The 18,126-nt window shown below is 39.7% G+C and overlaps 1 protein-coding gene across 1 annotated transcript in view; it reads right to left on the bottom strand.

Annotated features, from left to right (window-relative positions):
• Positions 1 to 4,428: 4,428 nt before the first annotated feature.
• Positions 4,429 to 18,126, bottom strand: part of FSTL1 (follistatin like 1) — a 104,648-nt gene continuing 90,950 nt past the window's right edge. The window contains exons 7-11 of the mRNA XM_036745716.1: positions 14,592 to 14,710; positions 12,374 to 12,486; positions 11,566 to 11,676; positions 9,394 to 9,479; positions 4,429 to 8,132 (exon numbers count right to left, since the gene is read on the bottom strand). Coding sequence (XP_036601611.1) covers positions 8,088 to 8,132; positions 9,394 to 9,479; positions 11,566 to 11,676; positions 12,374 to 12,486; positions 14,592 to 14,710 — 474 coding nt within the window. The 3' untranslated portion in view covers positions 4,429 to 8,087. The remainder of the gene's footprint in view (positions 8,133 to 9,393; positions 9,480 to 11,565; positions 11,677 to 12,373; positions 12,487 to 14,591; positions 14,711 to 18,126) is intronic.

Raw genomic sequence — 18,126 nt, 5'->3', positions numbered from 1 at the left:
CATGATCCAAAAAAGAGCCTAGACATCATATTTCAAGAAATTATAAAGGAAAACTGCACCAATATTTTAGATTCAAGGAGTAAATGGAAATTGAGAGGATATACTGATCATCTCTTGAAAGAGATCCCAAAATGAAAACTCTCAGGAATATTATAGCTAAATTCCAAAGCTCCCAGGTTGAAGAGAAAATACTTCAAGCAGTGAGAAAGAAACAATTCAAATATTGTGGACCACAGTCAGGATCACACAAGTTTTAGCAACTTCCATTATAAAGGAGCAGAGGGCTTAGAATATGATGTTCCTGAAGGCAAAAGAGCTAGGATTACAACAAAGAATAACCTATTCAACCAAACTGGGTAAATCCTTCAGGGAAAAAATAAATATTTAATCAAATAGAGGATTTTCAAACATTCCTGATGAAAAGATCAGAACTGAATAGAAAATTTGACATTTAAACATAAGACTCAAGAGAACATAAGGGACTCAATAAAGTTAAACTGTTTACATTCCTATATGGGAAGATGATATATGCAACTCCTAAGAATTTTATTATTATTAGGGCAGTTAAAAGGAGTATACATAGACAGAAGGCATGAGTGTGAGCTGATTATATTGGAATGATCTCCAAAAAAAAGATGGGGTAAGAAATAGGGATGTACTGGGAGAAGGAAGAAAGGAGAAGCAGAATAGGGAAATTTTTCTCACATAAAAGAAGTGCACAAGAAGGTCTTTTATAATGGAGGGGAAAATGGAAGGATAGTAGGTAATGCTTAAACTTAATTGTTATTATAATTGTTTCAAAGAAAAAAGAGTATGTGTGTGTGTATATACATACATACACACACACTCAGTTGGGTATAGAAATCTATCTTACCCTATGGGGATGAGGGAAGAAAAAGGGATAAGAGAAAGAGGGGAGCCTGATAGAAGGGAGAGTGAATTAAGAGAGGCAGTGGTTAGAAACAAAATAGACTTTTGAGGAGGGACACGACATATACATACTTATATACATATATATATATATATATATACATATATATATATATGAATGAAAATTGGATTGAGGGAAATACATAGCTAATAATCATAACTGTGAAAGTGAATGGGATGAATTCACCCATGAAACAGAAACAAATTGTAGAATTGGTTAAAAACCAACAACATGTTGTTTGCAAGAGACAGAAGGACACACAAAGAGTTAAAATAAAGGGATGGAACAGAATCTGATATGCTTCAGTTGAAATAAAAAAGACAGGGGTAGCAATCATGATCTCAAAGCAAAAGCAGAATAGACCTAATTGAAACAGATAATCAGGGAAACTATATTTTACTAAAAAAATACCATAGACGATGAAGTAATATAAAAAATTTTTACATCAAGTTTCTCTGATAAAGGCCTCATTTCTCAAATATGTAGGTAATTGAGTCAAATTTACAAAAATAACAGCCATTCCACAATTGATAAATGGTCAAAGGACGTGAATAGAGAGTTGTTAGAAGAAATCAAAGATATCAATGGTAATATTAAAAATGCTCTAAATCACTATTGATTAGATAAATCAAAATTAAAACAGTTCTGAGGTACCACCTCACACTTATCAGAAATGACAAATGCTGGAGAGAATGAAGGAAAAATAGGTACATTAATGAACTGTTGGTGGAATAATGAACTGGTCCAATTATTCTGGAGAACAATTTGAAACCATCCCCAAAGGGCTATAAAACTCTGTATACCCTTTGACCCAGCAGTACCACTACCTAGGTCTATAGCCTAAAGAAATCAAAGAAAAAGCAAAAGGATGTATATGTACACAGTATTTATTTATAGCAGCTCTTTTTGTGATGGCAAAGAATTGGAAATCAAGGGGATGCCCATTGATTGGGAATGGGTGAACAAGTTGTAGCATATGATTGTGATGGAGTACAATTATGTCATAAGAAATAACAATGGGAGCTAGCTCTAGAGAAGCATGGCAAGACCAATATGTACTGATGCAAAGTGAAGTGAGGAGTGGGAGATCATTGTGCACAGTAACAGCAATGTTGTAATGATGATCAACCGTGAAAGACTTGGCTACTCTGATCAACACAGTGATTCAAGACATTTCCAAAGGACTCATGATGAAAAAAATGCTATCCACCTTCAGAGAAAGAACTGATGAACTCTGAGTGCAAATTAAATACCATTTTTTCACTTTATTTTTCTTGCTTTTTATGAAATGGCTAATATGGGCATATGTTTTGCATGATTTCACATGTATAACTGATATCATATTGCTTGGTTTCTCAGGGAGTGTGGAAGAGGGGGAAAGAGAGAGAATCTGGAATTCAAAATAAAAAAAGAATATTTAAAAACAAATAAATGATAAAATGTGGTGGGGAAGAAGCTTAGTGTATACATTTGCATTTGATCCTAGAAATTATAAGGAGCCATTGGCATTTACTCAGCAGGAGACTAACATGGTCAAACTTGTGCTTTAGGAAAATCGTTATGACAGCTGTGTAGAGAATGTATTGGATAGAGAGACTTGAGGTCAGAAAACCAATGAAGATACAATACTCCAAGGGAGAAGCGATGAGGACTTGAAGCAGGGTGTTGATGTGTAAGTAGAGAGAAGGCAATGTGAGATACATGGAAGTGAAAGCAGCACAATATGGACATTTATTTGACATGTGGAATGTATGGTAGACAGAGCCCTAACCTTGGAGAGAAAAGACCTGAATTCAAATATTACCTCTGACATAAACTTACACAAGTCACTTAATTTCTCTGAGCTTCAGTTTTCTCAGCTGTAAAATGAGGTTGTTGGACTAGATAGATGTCTTCCAAAGTCCAGTTTTAATCCATGAGGGAGGATAAGGAGTTGAAGATGACTCCAAGGTTACAAACCTGAGTGATTGATGGATGGTAATGTCTTCAATAGAAATGGGGGAACAGGAGAGGGTGGGTTGGAGGGGAAATGAGTTCTTATTTGGTCATGTGGAATTTGAGATACTTAGGAGGCATCCAGTTAGAAATTGGAAAGGTAATATGCAGAGGTGGGCTTGTAAATGTTTAACATCTGGTTCTCAAAAAAATAGGTATGGATGATATACTTTTAAGTGTAATCTGCATTATTAACATTTTCTTCATTACTTTCTTAGGTCTAGACAATAAAAAAACAAGAAATGAAGCCCAGATTTGTAGCATTTGCCAGTTTCTAAGGTGTTTTTAAATGTAAACTCAACATTTGACAATGGACTCAGGGCCCAGCAAGCTTCAGCATGCCCCTGCACATGGGACTAGGGCTTAGGAGAGAGATGAATGCTAGATATATAGATCTGGTATTTATTTTCATAGGAGTAATAATTAAACCATAGGAGCTTGTGAGGTCACCAAAACATAGAGTATAGAGTTCATGACTTAGGACAGAAACTAGGGCCCCAAAGTAAAGGGACAGAATATAGTAGCTGGAGATTGACTCTAAATCGAGTGGTCTTTCCACTGTATCATGACTGCCTCCAAAATCATTTAACCTCTCTACTAATTGTAGAGAGGCGATTCTCTAAGACTATAACTTACAGTTGAGTTTCCAATCTCTACTTCAGTAGTAGGAAGGGATATTCCTTCCTTATGAAATCTCAGGTCCGGACCCAAAAGACCCATCTTGCAATGACGTTTTTGTATATTGCTTTATGCTTAGAAGGACTGGTTTTGGATTTTTAGCTTTTAACATTTTTCTTCACAAAATTCTGCTACTTTGTCTACTTAAAACCTCTAAGGGTTAATGGAATACAATTTTTCCAGATTGGCTAAACTTTTCAAATTGAGAGTGTGGAGGATGGATATCATTGATTTTTTTAGGCTGTCTGGTGATTATGTCCTTATTTTGAGTGTATGGTAGCAGAAGTAGGGGGTTGAGGCACAAAGAAATGGCTTCACTGTATATTCTGAGTCCTGATCCTTACTTCTCAACCTCAGAACTTCAAAAATCCGTGATTTCAATGGGATGGGCACACACTTCATCAATGAAGCTCCTTGAATGAGAGGCTGAGGTTAAAAAAATCCATTTCTTACTGACTGCCCTTCTTATGAGGAGTCTCACTGTGCTTGATCTCTTTCCATGGACTTAGTAATAACATTCCTTTTGTAGCAATCCAGGAAATATTGAGCAATATTGCTCCACTTTCCTACTGTGCCCTACTCTCCTATTGTAAATGCTGTACTTGGCACAAGAAGGAGACAGTCATTCCCATCTCCTATGGAAATCCTGTTTTCTCCACAGGGTTCTGAATCTTTCATGGGTCACTTAAAGTCCCTTCTTAAGGTTCTGCAGACCCCAATTCTACTTTTTCGTAGTGTGACTTTAGTGAAGTGAGATTGGTTGGTTGGTCCAGAGCAGAATAGTATTTGGTCATACTTAAGAAAGGAAAAAAAAACCAATGAAATCATTGTTTTAATTTCTTTATTTGGCATTTATATCTCCAAAGAAAAGGAAAAAAATGAACCTACCAGGAATTACAAAAAGGGTTAAAATAAATGCAATATGAAAGCCTACTATTGACTACAGAGACCTTTCATCGACACATTCTCACATGCACGAGAAACACAAGAAGGCTTACATTGTTTTTTTTTAAGTTTTTTTTTTTGTATGTAGAAAGTAAGCATATAGGAGAAAATGTCCCTGCAGTCCTTTCTCCGAGACAGTTACTTGGAACTTGGTAGATGGTGGAAGTGAGGCTAATTAGTAAGTAGAAGGAAGACCCATTTGCTCTTGGAAAGTGGTCAGCCAGGGGATTATATTAACATTTCCATGGATGCTTGTTTTTAATGCATACGTTTTAACACATAAACACAGGCTTACAAGACCATAGTGGGGGTGGGGAAAGAAGAGACTCATTGAAGCTTGCTTCCCAGAGGGACAGAATTATACCTTATGAAATTTTGTTCCATTTATTCTGTGCAGAGTTCTCTGAAGGATCCCTCAGCTTGAGCCACAAAGTCCTTTCCATGAGCTTTTGGGCTGCTCATAAGCAGTAATTTGATAGAACTGGTTAGAGCTGCCCTCAGTTTACAGACCAGGCCAGACTGATTATACATTTTATCTTTAGAGTAGATCCAAGTTGCCCCAGTGCTCTGAGAGGGGGCGTTGGTAGTGGCATTCGAGTCAGTTAGACCTGGGTTTAAATCTTGCCTTAGACATTTGTTAGATGTCAATGGTCAAGTCATTGAACCTTTTTTGGATGTCAAGTTCCTCACCTGTAGAATGAGGGAGTTGAATTTTACCTCTGAAATCCCTTCCAGCTTTCAATCTATTAGCTCATATGGTGATGGTAATTTTGACCTGTGCCGCTAATTAAATGTATTGGTGGAATTGACTGATGGGACATTGCACTGGTAATTTGCTTCCAACCTCACTGCCAGACTCTGACCCTCCCTCTCTCCTCAAGGATTCTGGGATGGGAAAAGGAGCCCATTTTCTGCAAGTGAAAACTTGTAGTTTGATTAAGGCTGGCTGCGAGGTTTTGTAAGGCACTTGAACAAGGAGATGCTTGGACTTCAGGAATAGACAAGGAGTTAACAATGTCTTAGGCTAAAGATAGATGAAAAATGAGAATTCTAAGCAAAATGGATCCCTCCAAGTTGGAGTGTTTGAAATTGCATACTTTTTTCAGTGAATGGGGGAAAGGAAATCTATTTAGAGAGAATTCCAATTTAAAAACAACAGCCTCTCATCATTGTTCATGCATTATAACTCAAGTCATTTAATTCTGAAGAAAAGATGGATCCTTGTCTGCCTTCTACACAGGATTTCATGTTTGTTCTATCAGTCAATCAACAAACATTTACTGTGCAGGAATTGTTCTAGATGGAACACCTATGCATCTGTGTATTGATCTGAAGTAGACACAGTGCCAAGTGTGGGAAAAGGGAAGTTAGAATTGAAGTACTCAGAAACAGGAAGTGGCTTCTGTCTAATACCTGTATTTCCCAAGCCCGATAGTGCCAGAGTGGTCTCTTACTTTTTCCCTGTTGAAACTAGGAGCCAAGTTTTAATTCCATATTCTAATGGTTCTGTGATCTCTTCTAAGTGAGTATTCCCTCCACTGAAGCAGATTTCAGTCCATCCATGCCTGTCCATTTTGGGTGATTTTCCTTTATGCCAAGTGCCTGGCACATAGTAGGTGTTTAAGAAATACTTGTTGACTGACATCCTACCATAAATTGCTATTGAAGATATTCTTTTTTGTTTCAAAGAATGAGTCTAACATGAAATGGAAAAAAAAAACAAGCTCAAAACAAATCAGCTATATTTCCCTCCCTCTATTGCCTGCTGTCTCCATTGCTTTTTAGCATAATCTACCATCATCATTAAATTTATGCCCTTGCTGCCAATCTTGGTGGATCATAACAGAGCTTCATCTCATGGAAGGAGACTAAAATCACATGAACTTGAGTCATAGACTCACAGAATCTCAGAGCTTGAAGAAACCTGAAAGGGTTAAGGGTAGACAAGAAGCCTTCTTGCACTCATGGAAAACTGGCTCCCTCTGTAAGACATTGCACCCCTGGCCACTGTCTCTCTGATACAAGGTGCTCCTCTCACTCCCCAATCCTGACACTCTGGGCCAGAGAAAGGTGTAGACACCCTCTTCGAACCTCAACATCCAGACCTTTCCTCTTCTGCTTTCATTGGGCAATCTCTCCTCCTTAGAGGTTTATCCCATCCATTTACATCACTTGCTATCCATCCTTGTTTCAATAATTTCCCAGTCCCCAGATCTCTGTAGAAAGAGGAGGTATTCTGTTATACTTTTTTTAACCTCCATTTGGAATATCTGAATTCTGACATAGACATTTGTATTTGGAGCCCTCAAAATCATCTCCATAGAATCAGTCAAAACCTGGTCTTCCTACATAGAGAGTTTTCTATGACAATGTTTCTTCTTTCACTGGCTTCTCTTTGAGGCAGCCCCTGTTCCCACTCACAGACATTGATGTCTTTGGAAGTGATGGAAGAAAACCCTGACCATCCAGTGTGCAATGTAGTGTGTGGTCTGGGCTGCAGGCATGGTGAGGCCATGCATGGAATGAGACATTAAATAATAATAAATTCCTCCCTCCCCTCCAAAGTCTAGAAAGTACTGAAAAATACAAAAACTCAATTCCTAGTCCAGAAAATAAAATATTCATGAACAACAGGCAATGGTAATAAAAATAAATGAAAAAAAGAGTCAACTTGTCAAAAGTGTTTCAAGAGAAGATAGCACCTTTGTGAAAAGTAAAAACAAAACAAAACAAAATAAACAAATGAAAGAGTGTGCCCAATAGGGGTAGGGAGGACAAGAGCTGGAGCACAGAGATTTGGGACTCCCAGAGCTCTCTGCCCAAGCCTCATGAGGAGTAGGTGGTTTGGAGGATGTATGGTCACTAACAGGTTGCCAGGGTCACCAGTAGAGGTATAAAGTTCAGGTCATACTGACAGACAACTGGCCAATGGAAAGCTGCCGTGAGTTAGCCTTTCCATTTGTCTTTTGAGGGTACACTCCTGGACAGAGCGGGAGAGGACAAGCTGAGAGGGCATGGGATCTCAGGAGCCAAGCTACAGTATGGTTCCCCTGCCCCTAGTGCCTTCTCTGGAGCAGGAATGTATTCCCTCATCTACAATCTCCTTTCCCTCCAATCCAGAATGGCCACCAGCCATCCTCTCTCCTATGAACAGATTTCCCTGGCATTCTAGCATTGCATTTCCTCCAGCTCATCTGAGAGCTGCCCGGGACTGGGATGTGGTTCTGATCCAAGCGGGCTCCACCTGTAACTGGGAAGCAGCCTCCTTGGGGAGCCCCCCAAACACCAGTTCCAGTTTCCCTTAAAGCTTTCTCAGAAACGAAGGTTATGGCCCCACCCCCTCTCTTCTCCCACATCTTCCTTTATTACAAAAACAAATAAGTGAAAAAAAGTCATTATACAATGTAAATATTGGCGATTTGGAAACTGTAGCAGACACTTGTGTATATGGAATTCAGCGCTGAAGTAAACGGGCACAGGCTGAGCCTGCCGGGAGGCAGAATCCCTGGGTTCCTTCTTCAGGGGCTGGAAGCTTCTGTTATATCTCTTTGGTGCTTGGCTTCTTGTTCTTTTCCGCTGTCTCCTTTGAGAAGGAAAGGAAAAATGGAGCAGCTTTAGAGAATGTTGTCTAGCAATTTCCATTATAATTATCTTTTTCCCCCCTTAAAGCCACAATGGACACATTTTTAAAACTCAGCATTGCTTAAGTGCATAAAGTTGACACATGGGAAGGCTGCCATTGCTGCTGAAAGACATGAGACTCCCTTTCCTCATCAATAGTTCATAAGATCATCAGATGTCAAACTGGAAGAAACCTCTTTTCGCCTCCTCCTCTTCTCCCTGTGATTTGGAGTTGGCTGTCTGCCAAGGTGAAGCCTCCTCCTTCCTCTGATACTACTCAGTGGCAGCCTAGTATAGTGGAGAATGAGGCAGCTAGGTGCTACAGTGGAGTCAGGAAAACTCATCTTCCTGAGTTCAAATCCAGCCTCAGATACTCACTGGCTGTATGACCCTGGGCAAGTCACTTCACCCTGTTTGCCTCAGTTTCTTTATCTGGAAAATGAGCTGGAGAAGGAAATGGCAAACCACTCCAGTATCTTTGCCAAGAAAACCCTACATGGGGTCAACAGAGAGTCAGACATGATGAAAATGAATGAACAACAACAAAATAGTGGGCAGCATACAACATTTGGTATTGAAGTACCTGGGTTGGAATCTCTACCTGGGTGACTTTGGGCAAGTTACTTAACCTGGAACCCAAATGTCCTCATCCATAAAATGACTAGGTTGGACTAAAGTCCCCTCCCACTCTAGAACTGTGATGCTTCAGTCACTCTCCCCAGGAGGGTTGTTCCTTCTTTCATGCCCTCTACCATATGGGACCAGAAAAAAGGAGCAGACATACTCTTTGCTCACTACTTTCTGCTCAATCTTTGCCACCATCACTGAGCAATCTCTGCTCCTTTGAGGTAAATTCCAGCCTTCTCTACCCTTTGCCCTAGATTCTTCCTGTTATAATCTACCAGCCTTCTGAGCACAGCAATATGTACTCTGTGCCCCACTATTCTGAATTAACACCATTTTCTGCCATGCTGCATCCTGCCATCATGGATAAACACAAGTTATGTGAGGCAGATTAATCGGGAAGTCAGCTATGACAGAGTCTGAATCTAATGGCTTTTAACACAGTAGCATCAGTTGAGATCCCCATGCCCTTGAATCGACCCCGCTGATATCTTTAACAAAACAGGTCACTTGGGCATTCCAGGGCAGCAAAGTAAGAGGTGTAAATTAAATTGTCGGTCTTGGGACTAGCTTGGACAAAATGAAAGGCTCCTGCTCACCTGATGCTTCTGTAGTTCTTGGACATATCTAGCCAGCTCCTCTTCAGTCAGATCTTCATTAGGCTGTCGCCCTTTCTGATTCTTTCCTGAAAGAAAAAGTCAGTTTCAGGAGAATAGTAGAAGCAGTAAACTAGTTTGGCAATCATATTAAGAGTTACCCGATTGAGATCTTCCAGGGATCATTAGCTCCTACATGGAGCTCTCTCCAAGTACATGGTATGCCCTTCCCCCCACCTCCTCGCTTTCTCCCCCTCTCCCTCCCTCTTTTTGGGGTAGCAAATAACTGGAAGCAAAGTAGGTTCCCATTGATTGGGGAATGACTAAACAAGTGTTAGGTCATGAATGTAATAAGATATTATTGAAGAAATGATAAATATGATGAATAGAGAAGCAAGAAAAGAACTATATGGCATAATATAAAAGAAACAGGAAAATGTACTCAGCAACTACACCAATGTATAACAAAACTGAAAATGAATGCTATAAAATTCTAATGTCCAATCTTGGCCCAAATGAAGAGATATGAAATAGCACCTCCCCCTCTTCTTTGCAGAGGTTGGAGACTATGGGTGTGGAAAACTTCAGAGGTCAGTCTTTTTTTGGTGTGTTGGTAAGTTTTTATTGGTGAGCTGAATTTTTTTGTTTTGTTTTTAGTCTTTGTTAAGGGATATCTCTATGGAAGCAAGAGAGTAAGGGAAGGCATACACTGGAAAATGTAGGTGATTAAAAAACGAAAGATACTAATAAAATTTATTTCAAGGAGCAAGTACATGATATGGAAGAAGAGGTTACTTGGCTATAGTTCCATTTCCTTGAATCTGAAGACATCTGGTGTCACATTCCACCCATTCATTGCCTCCAAAGTGTGAAGCAACATAGTGTAAACAAAACAATATATCAAGAGGAGGCAATGTGGAGTAACAGGTAGATCTTAGTAGATGTGGCCAGCTCTCTGGTGGTGAGCTTCTTCCAGTTTGGCTGGACCAGTTCTTGGAGGGCAGATAGAGAGTCCATAGCTGGGCTCATATGTGAAGCCTTTCCAGTGTTCTAGGACCCAGCAGAGCCATTACAGTATTCTATATCCCACGGTCACCTCCACATCATTTGACCTTCAGTTTTATAGATTCATAATATTATCCTCTTAGAGCTGGAAGAGAGCTTAAAGGTCAGAATCCAGCTCCTTCCCCTCTTCCCATTCTGCAGTTAAGGAGACTGAGACACATAGATGCTAAGTGACTTGTCCTGGGCCACATAACTAATAAGTATTTGAGGCAGTATTAGAGCTCATGTCCTCCTGATTACTAATATCCTATCCACTATACCATTAATACTCAAACTTTCTGGTCTCAGAACCTTTTTATACTCTTCAGAACCGTAGACAACAATCTCTCTCTCTGATCACCTCGCCTCCCAAAGAGCTTTCATGTGGGTTATAGCTATCAACATTTACTATCTTAGAAATTAAAATGTTTTTGTATTATTATGAAAAGTTTTGACTTCCAAGCCCCCCTGAAAAGGTCTCAGGGACCCCCAAACCATACTTTGAGAACCTCTGAACCATACTACACTGTTTCTAAATTCTATGAGCTCAGATCATTTACTTTTCTTGCCATTAACCTTAGTCTTTGGCACTTCCATTCTTGACTAATAGTCCTGTCTTACTAGTTCACCATGCCCCATTCTCTTCTAGAATTTTGACTGGATGATCTCTATAATTCCCTTTGAGTTCTATCTTTTTATGTTTATGCCTCCCGGCTAGTCACACATTTCTGTCTCAAGGGTCTGCCAGTGTCTGTTGGTATCTGAAGGACCTGGCCTAGATCTCCCTCTTTTCAGATCTGCCTTCCAACACCTGAGTACTTTTTACCTGTAGCACATCCTCCTAATCCCATCACCTTAGTACTATGAAACTAAGACTATTACCAAAGGTCCTGTCGACTCCTTGGGCCTTCTTCCCAAATGCCTCTATGGGCCTCATGTGTTTTCTGAATTCAGCATTTCTAGCACATGACCATCCGTGCTCTTCCAAAGCAAGCGCAGACACAAGTATGTCGTTCTGACATGTGATCCAATTCTTCCCTGTGTTCTAATAAGTATCTTCACTGACTGAAGGCTGGCTGCTGATCGTATGAAGGAACCTTCCCTCTTTCTTGAACCTGGAGTAACACTTACCCTCACAGGTCATGGCGGTACAGACCCAGTTCCCACAGGCACAGACACAGCGGTTACATTCCACCTGGGTCTCGGCTCCATCCTCATAGGTTTCGTCTTCCAGGGCACATTCTATCGGGGTAAAAAAAAAATGGGGGCAGTGGTTTTAGTAAACAGTTTGGAGCTTGCACTTTTCACTAGGACATTCTAACCTTCCCTTTTCATGAATCAAGAGAATATCTCTTAACTGTGTCTTTATATCTCCTCCAAGGCTCTATATGAAGTAAGTACTTAATTCAATAAAAAAGTATTATATATTACTAGCCCTACTATGTGCAAGAACCATAGATCTATAGTTAGAAGGGACCTCAGAGGCCATCTAGTCTAATTGCTTTATTTTGCAGTTGAGGAAACTGAAGCCTTATAGAGGCAAAGGGGCCTACCCAAGATCACACAGCTGGTAAGCATCAGAAGTGGGATTTGAACCCAGGTCTTTTGACCCTAGAGTCATTAATCTTTCTCATGACATTAGGTAGTAGAGATAGATAAAAATGAAACAGTGCCTGGCCTCAAGCAGCTTACTTTCTATTACAATGTAATGAATAAATTAAGAAATGTTTGTTGACAAAATAGTGACAAAAAGACTGTAAGCGCCTGAAAGTCAGTCTTTATATCCCAAGCACCCAACAGAGTAGCAGTACCTGTCACATAGTAGGGTGTCCAACAAATGCTTATTGAACTACTGAATTGTATTGGAAGATCCCAGCACCTCTCAGTCCTATGACCATGAATGTCTCCCTCATTTATCAGGTAAGGTAAGAAAGCTTACTCTTCTCAGGAGGATTGAAAGAAGGGTTGAGGCACTTGAGGAATTCGTGAAAATTGAGTTTCCAGTCAGCGTTTTCATCAGAGAGCTCAATGAGAGCATCAATGCAGAGTCCCCTGAAACAAAAGACACAGGGGGGGACAGGGTCAGCAGGAAGACCTCAGCTCCCCTTCCCAGAGCCACTAGGCCCAGAACAAGAAAATAGCCAACAGGAGTGAGGTTCCATCATTTCTACTGTGTGATCAGTGTCTGAAAAGCACTTTGAAGTCATACCTAGCAAGTATTAATTATCTTTGCCATTTCAAGTCACTGTATATCTCTAAGCCTCAGTTTCTGTATCTGTAAAATGGATGGGATTATATGATCTCTATGGTCCCTTCCAGCTCTAAACCTCATGACAATAAAAATATTAATCCATGAATTAGCCTATTAATAACCTGGATGTCAGATCCTTTGGGCTGTCCAAATGTTCTTGCTATGCCAAGTCGTTTTTTTCCTGAATGAGTTTTCCATTTTGGCCAGCAGATGCTCTTGTCCTTGTAAACCTTACTCTAGCAGAGTCCTTCACCACTGTATCTCCTTTAAATTAACCAAATCAGAAATGCCAATTGTAGAAACTAAAATCTAAAGGTGAACTCTGAAAATAATACTCAAAACACGAAGGGACCATAAAATAGTAGTAGAGTTAAGACTGAGAAGGGACCCCGGAGACCACTGAATCCAGTCTTCTCACTTTACAGATGAGGAAATTGAGGCACAGAAGTTAAATGACTTGCCCAGAGTCACCCAGCTAGTAAAGGTCTGAAGTGGGATTGGAATCTAGGTCTTCCCGTCTCTGGGTCCAGCATATTATTCTGTCTACCAAGGGCCTACATCTGTGGTAAACGTATAGGACTTTGGGGTTACAAAGGCCCTGATACTTTAAAAAGGAGAAAGAAATAATGCTGTGCATTTCAATAAGATGTCAGGAGAAAGTGAGGAAGGTCCACCCCTAGCACAGAGTGTAGAATCCCTGTAGTGTATTTACAGGAGGCCACGGGCAAGAGCCACACAAAGAGAGGCAGCACATGTGGGCTGTGATCTGTATTGTTGGAAGGCACATCCATATTGATCCCTTTGATTACAGTATGGTAAGAGGGCATCTAGTCCATCTTCATTTTACAGATGAAAAAAACTGGGTCCTGGAGCAATGAAGTTACTTGTTCATGGCCACATGGATAACAGAGGACAGAGCCAGGATTTAAACCTGGATATTACTGACTCAAAGTCACAATTCTTTCCCCTACACCAGAAGTGTCAAACTCTTGACCAGCAAAACTCCTGAGTGCAGGAAGAAACCATGTTAAGATGTAACTGGGAAATGTTTAACAAAATAAATATGTATATAGATAAATATGGTATATATTATATTACATATTTTATGGAATATATAATAATATAATAAATATATACATAAATACAACATAGATGATGTCAATTTGTGGTTTTCTAAGTCAATACGCAGCCTGTAGGGACATGTTTCTATTTGAGCTTGCCATAACTGGACTATACCATGATGCCTCTCTTCTGAATGGACCAGAGCACACTTGCCGTTCAGTCATTTCAGTCGTGTCTGACTCTTTGCGACCCTGTTTGGGATTTTCTTGCCCAAGATGCTGGAGTGGTTTGCCATTTCCTTCTCTGGTTCATTTTACAGCTGAGGAAACTAAGGCAAACAGGGTGAAGCGACTTGCCCAGGGTCACACAGCTAGTAAGTGTCTGAGGCCAGATTTGAACTCAGGAAGACAAGTTTTCCTTACACCAGGCCCAGCACTCTATCTATTATTACTACTCCATGCTGTCTTTCAAAAACTGAAAATCTGACCTGATCTAATTGATACATAGTAAAAAGGACACTGGATTTGGGAGAAGAAGGCCAAGTTCAAGTCCCAGTTCTTTCCCTTGCTGTCTGTATAACACCGAGGAAGTTGTAACCTCTCTGAGTTTGCTTCTTCAAGTAAAATGGGAATCAATTTATGCTCCATACCTCAGGAAAATGCTCTGTAAATTGTAACTGTGAAACATGTGAAAAGGCTACCACAATAAGAAGCTAGAGAAAGAATAAATAAAACTGCTAGTCCTTTACATCCCTATAGAAATAGTTCTGGCCCACAGGAAGGGGTCCTCCTCCCTTTCTCCCTCCCAACCTTCCCTGACGTGAGCTATTCCAAATCCCCTGCACCTGAGCAGCTTGTTGGTCTCCTGGTTAACATAGGTGGTGATGTTGATAGCGGTTTCATTCTGTTCCACAAATTTCAAGAACTCGTTGGAGTCCAATCGGGAGTCTCCATCATCGTAGCTCTTAAAAAAAGGATGAAAGGCATACATAAGCAAACGTTTGACAATCTTTCCTTCTATTGTCTGACTAAACCAGTTTATCTTTTTTAAAAGAAAAAACATCTTATTTGTTATTTATTTTTACATTCTTTTCTTTTTAAATTTTGAGCTCTAAATTTTCTACCTCCCTCCCTCCCCTCCCACACTCACTGAGAAGGCAAGCAACAGATCCATTATACATGTGAAATCATGCAAAACATTTCCATATTAGCCATATTTTTAAAAAGCAAGAAAAATAAAGTGAGAAAATTATATTTCAATTTTTACTCTGAGTTAATCAGTTCTTATTCTTGAAGTGGATAGCATTATTTAGACTTTTGGAATTGTCTTGGGTCATCGTACTGATCATAGTAGCAAAGTCCTTCACAGTTGATCATCATTACAGCATTGCTGGTAGTGTGGTCAATGATCTCCCACCCAGTTCTTCTCACTTCACTTTGCATCAGTTCATATAGGTCTTGTCATGTTTTTCTGAAGCCACTCCCTCATCATTTCTTATAGCACAATAGCATTACATTACAATGATATGCCACAACTTGTCTAACCATTCCGCAATTGATGAGCATCCCCTTAATTTCCAATTCTTTGCCGCCACAAAAAAGCCACTATAAATATTTTTATACATACAAGTCATTTTCCTTTTTCTTTGATCTCTTTTGGATACAGACCTAGTAGTGGTATTACTGAATCAAAGGGTATGCAAAGTTTTATAGACCTCTGGGCGTAGTTCCAAATTGTTCTCCAGAATGGTTGGACTAGTTCACTACTCCACCAGCAGTTCATTAATGCACCTATTTTTCTCTCATCCCCTTCAGCATTTGTCATTTCTGAGCGCTGTGAGGTGGTACCTCAGAGTTATTTTAATTTGCATTTTTCTAGTCAATAAGGACTCAGGACATTTTTATATAATTGTAGATAGCTTTGATTTCTTCTGAAAACTGCCCGTTCATATCTTTTGACTATTTATCAATTGGGGAATGGCTCTTATTTGTATAAATTTGACTCAGTTCTATACTCAGTACATATTTGAGAAATGAGGTCCCCCTTATCAGAGAAATTACTTCATTGTCTCTAGTACCTTTTAACAAAATATAGTTTCTTTGATTATATCTTTTAATTAGGTCTAAACATATTCATCTTTTCACCCCCACTAGACACTCAGAGGATGATAGCTATAATACTGCAAATCCATGAGGCATTCAGAGCCCTCTGGACTCCTCCATCTACCCACAGAGGATGGCATAGAATGCTGTTGAGAAGAAGGCCTGCTCAGACACTGCTGAAGTACCTTTGGATCCCTTACCTTTGAGCAGGTAGGGTAGAGCTGCTTTATAGAGTAATGGAAAGGCTAAAAGTGGCTTCAAGGATCATCTAATCTATTCCCCCTCACTCTTACTGTACAGAAGAGGACACTGAAGCCCTGGGAAGGGGAAGTAACATGGCTATTAAGTGAGAAAACCAGGAATGGAGTAGGCAGAAACTGCTATCATAGATCTGAACTGTTCACAGACCACTGAAGCATCTTTCAATCTAAGAAAGGGTTGGCCAGTGGACAGAGAGCTGGGCTTGAATTCAGGAAGATCTAAATGTAAATTCTGCCTCAGATCCTTCCTATGTGACCATATGCAAGCTGCAGTTTGTTCATTTGTAAGATGAGGGGGTGGGCCTTACTAGCCTCTAAGTTCCCTTCCAGCTCTGACTCTAAGATGCTATGACCTCAGTCTCCTGACAATGCCCAGCTGGTTCCGTGGACTCTACTGTGGTGCCTTAGACAGATGACTAAAGCTTCTTTTTACCTCTCTTTTTTCCCTTTAATTCTTCTTGATACTTCTTGCTTTTATATCATCTTCATTTTAAAATATATCTTTTCCCCTTCCCCCTAGCCACCCTGTGTAAGAATAAAAAGAAAAGAGGAAAAAAAATCTGCAGCAAAACAACAGATCAACCTTACCTGAGAGTACATTAAGCTGCTGTTTAAAATGTTTTATTGATAGTCTTAAAAAATCCTTGTTGCTTCCCAGTTACTGCCTCCCCTTCTTTCCCTCCCTCATCCAAAACCCTTTCTCAAAAGAGACACAGCTAAATAAAACTAATCAGTACGCTGGCCATGTCTCATAATATGTGCCCCATTCTGTACCAATGGCCCATTACCTTTCTGCTGACTGGAGAAAGGCACACTTCACCAACTTTGCCCCCTGAAGTCACAACTGAAACCAAGCTTCTTCACCTTTGACCTGACACCTGGGCTCACCATGACTGACCCAGCTCATTCTATCACACTCTGCCTTGCGGTCAATATTTAACTCTTCATGAGCCAGTCCCTTATGTCTCAAGACAAGAGTAATATTCAGCATGACTCACTGTCTCAGGTCAAACAGCTCTAGTTTAGTCATCTCCTCCTCAATGGCCTTGGGGAGATGGTTTCCGGAGAGTAAGGCTACAAATTCACAGCTTGCAGGCTCCAAGAGGCAGAGAGCTCATCAGGACTGGCATGTAAACCATGAGCCATTCTGGAGATGTCAACACAAATCCCTGGATGACCATTTGCAATTTCAGCTCCAGTAAAATCCCTCCAGGTGGAGAGCAAGGGAGTGGACACTGGTGCTGTTACTTTCCTATAAGACACTAAACTGAAACCTTGACCATCTGTGAACATTAAAGAGGACACAGTACCGTCTGGAAGAAGTGAGTGATGAATTTCACTGCTCTGCACAAGCTGCCAATGAGATGATCACAAAGTTATAGATACAGAACTAGAAGAAATCTTAAAGGTCAGCTAGTCTAGTTCCTTCTCTGTACAGGAAGAAACTAAGAGAGGCTCAGAAAGATGAAGGAACTTGCCCAAGGTCACGCAGGCAGTAAGTGGCAGAGCTAGGATTTGAACTCCTGCCCTGTGGCTCCAAGTTCACTGCTTTTTCCACATTGTGTCACAAAATCTTTCTCTTGCTATAAAGCATAAATGTACAATAATATATTATATATAATACACATTATATATACATATTATATATAATATACATATATCACGTTATATATAATATATATTATACATATATCACATGTATTATATAATATATAAAGCACAAGTAAATATACAAAACATAAATATATAAAACACATATACATATTATAAGTAATATATTATGCATATATTATATATACTATATTATACACATATTATATATAATGAATATAAAGCATAAATAAATATATATGTGTGTAAACAAAGCAGGAAGGAAGAAAGGAAGGACATAAAGCATACAGCTTCTTGCCTTCAACTGTCATACTTCTATGAGGGATACTTCCATATTTCTATGGATCAATTTTTATGGTCCCTCTTACATGCTGCTAAGACATGAGATGAAAGTGAAGGTCTAAAA

The sequence above is a fragment of the Trichosurus vulpecula genome, chromosome 2, assembly GCF_011100635.1.
Source record: "Trichosurus vulpecula isolate mTriVul1 chromosome 2, mTriVul1.pri, whole genome shotgun sequence".
Taxonomy (NCBI): Eukaryota; Metazoa; Chordata; class Mammalia; order Diprotodontia; family Phalangeridae; genus Trichosurus; species Trichosurus vulpecula.
The sequence above is the reverse complement of the archived record's forward strand: the minus strand, read 5'-3'. Positions and strand labels throughout refer to the sequence as shown.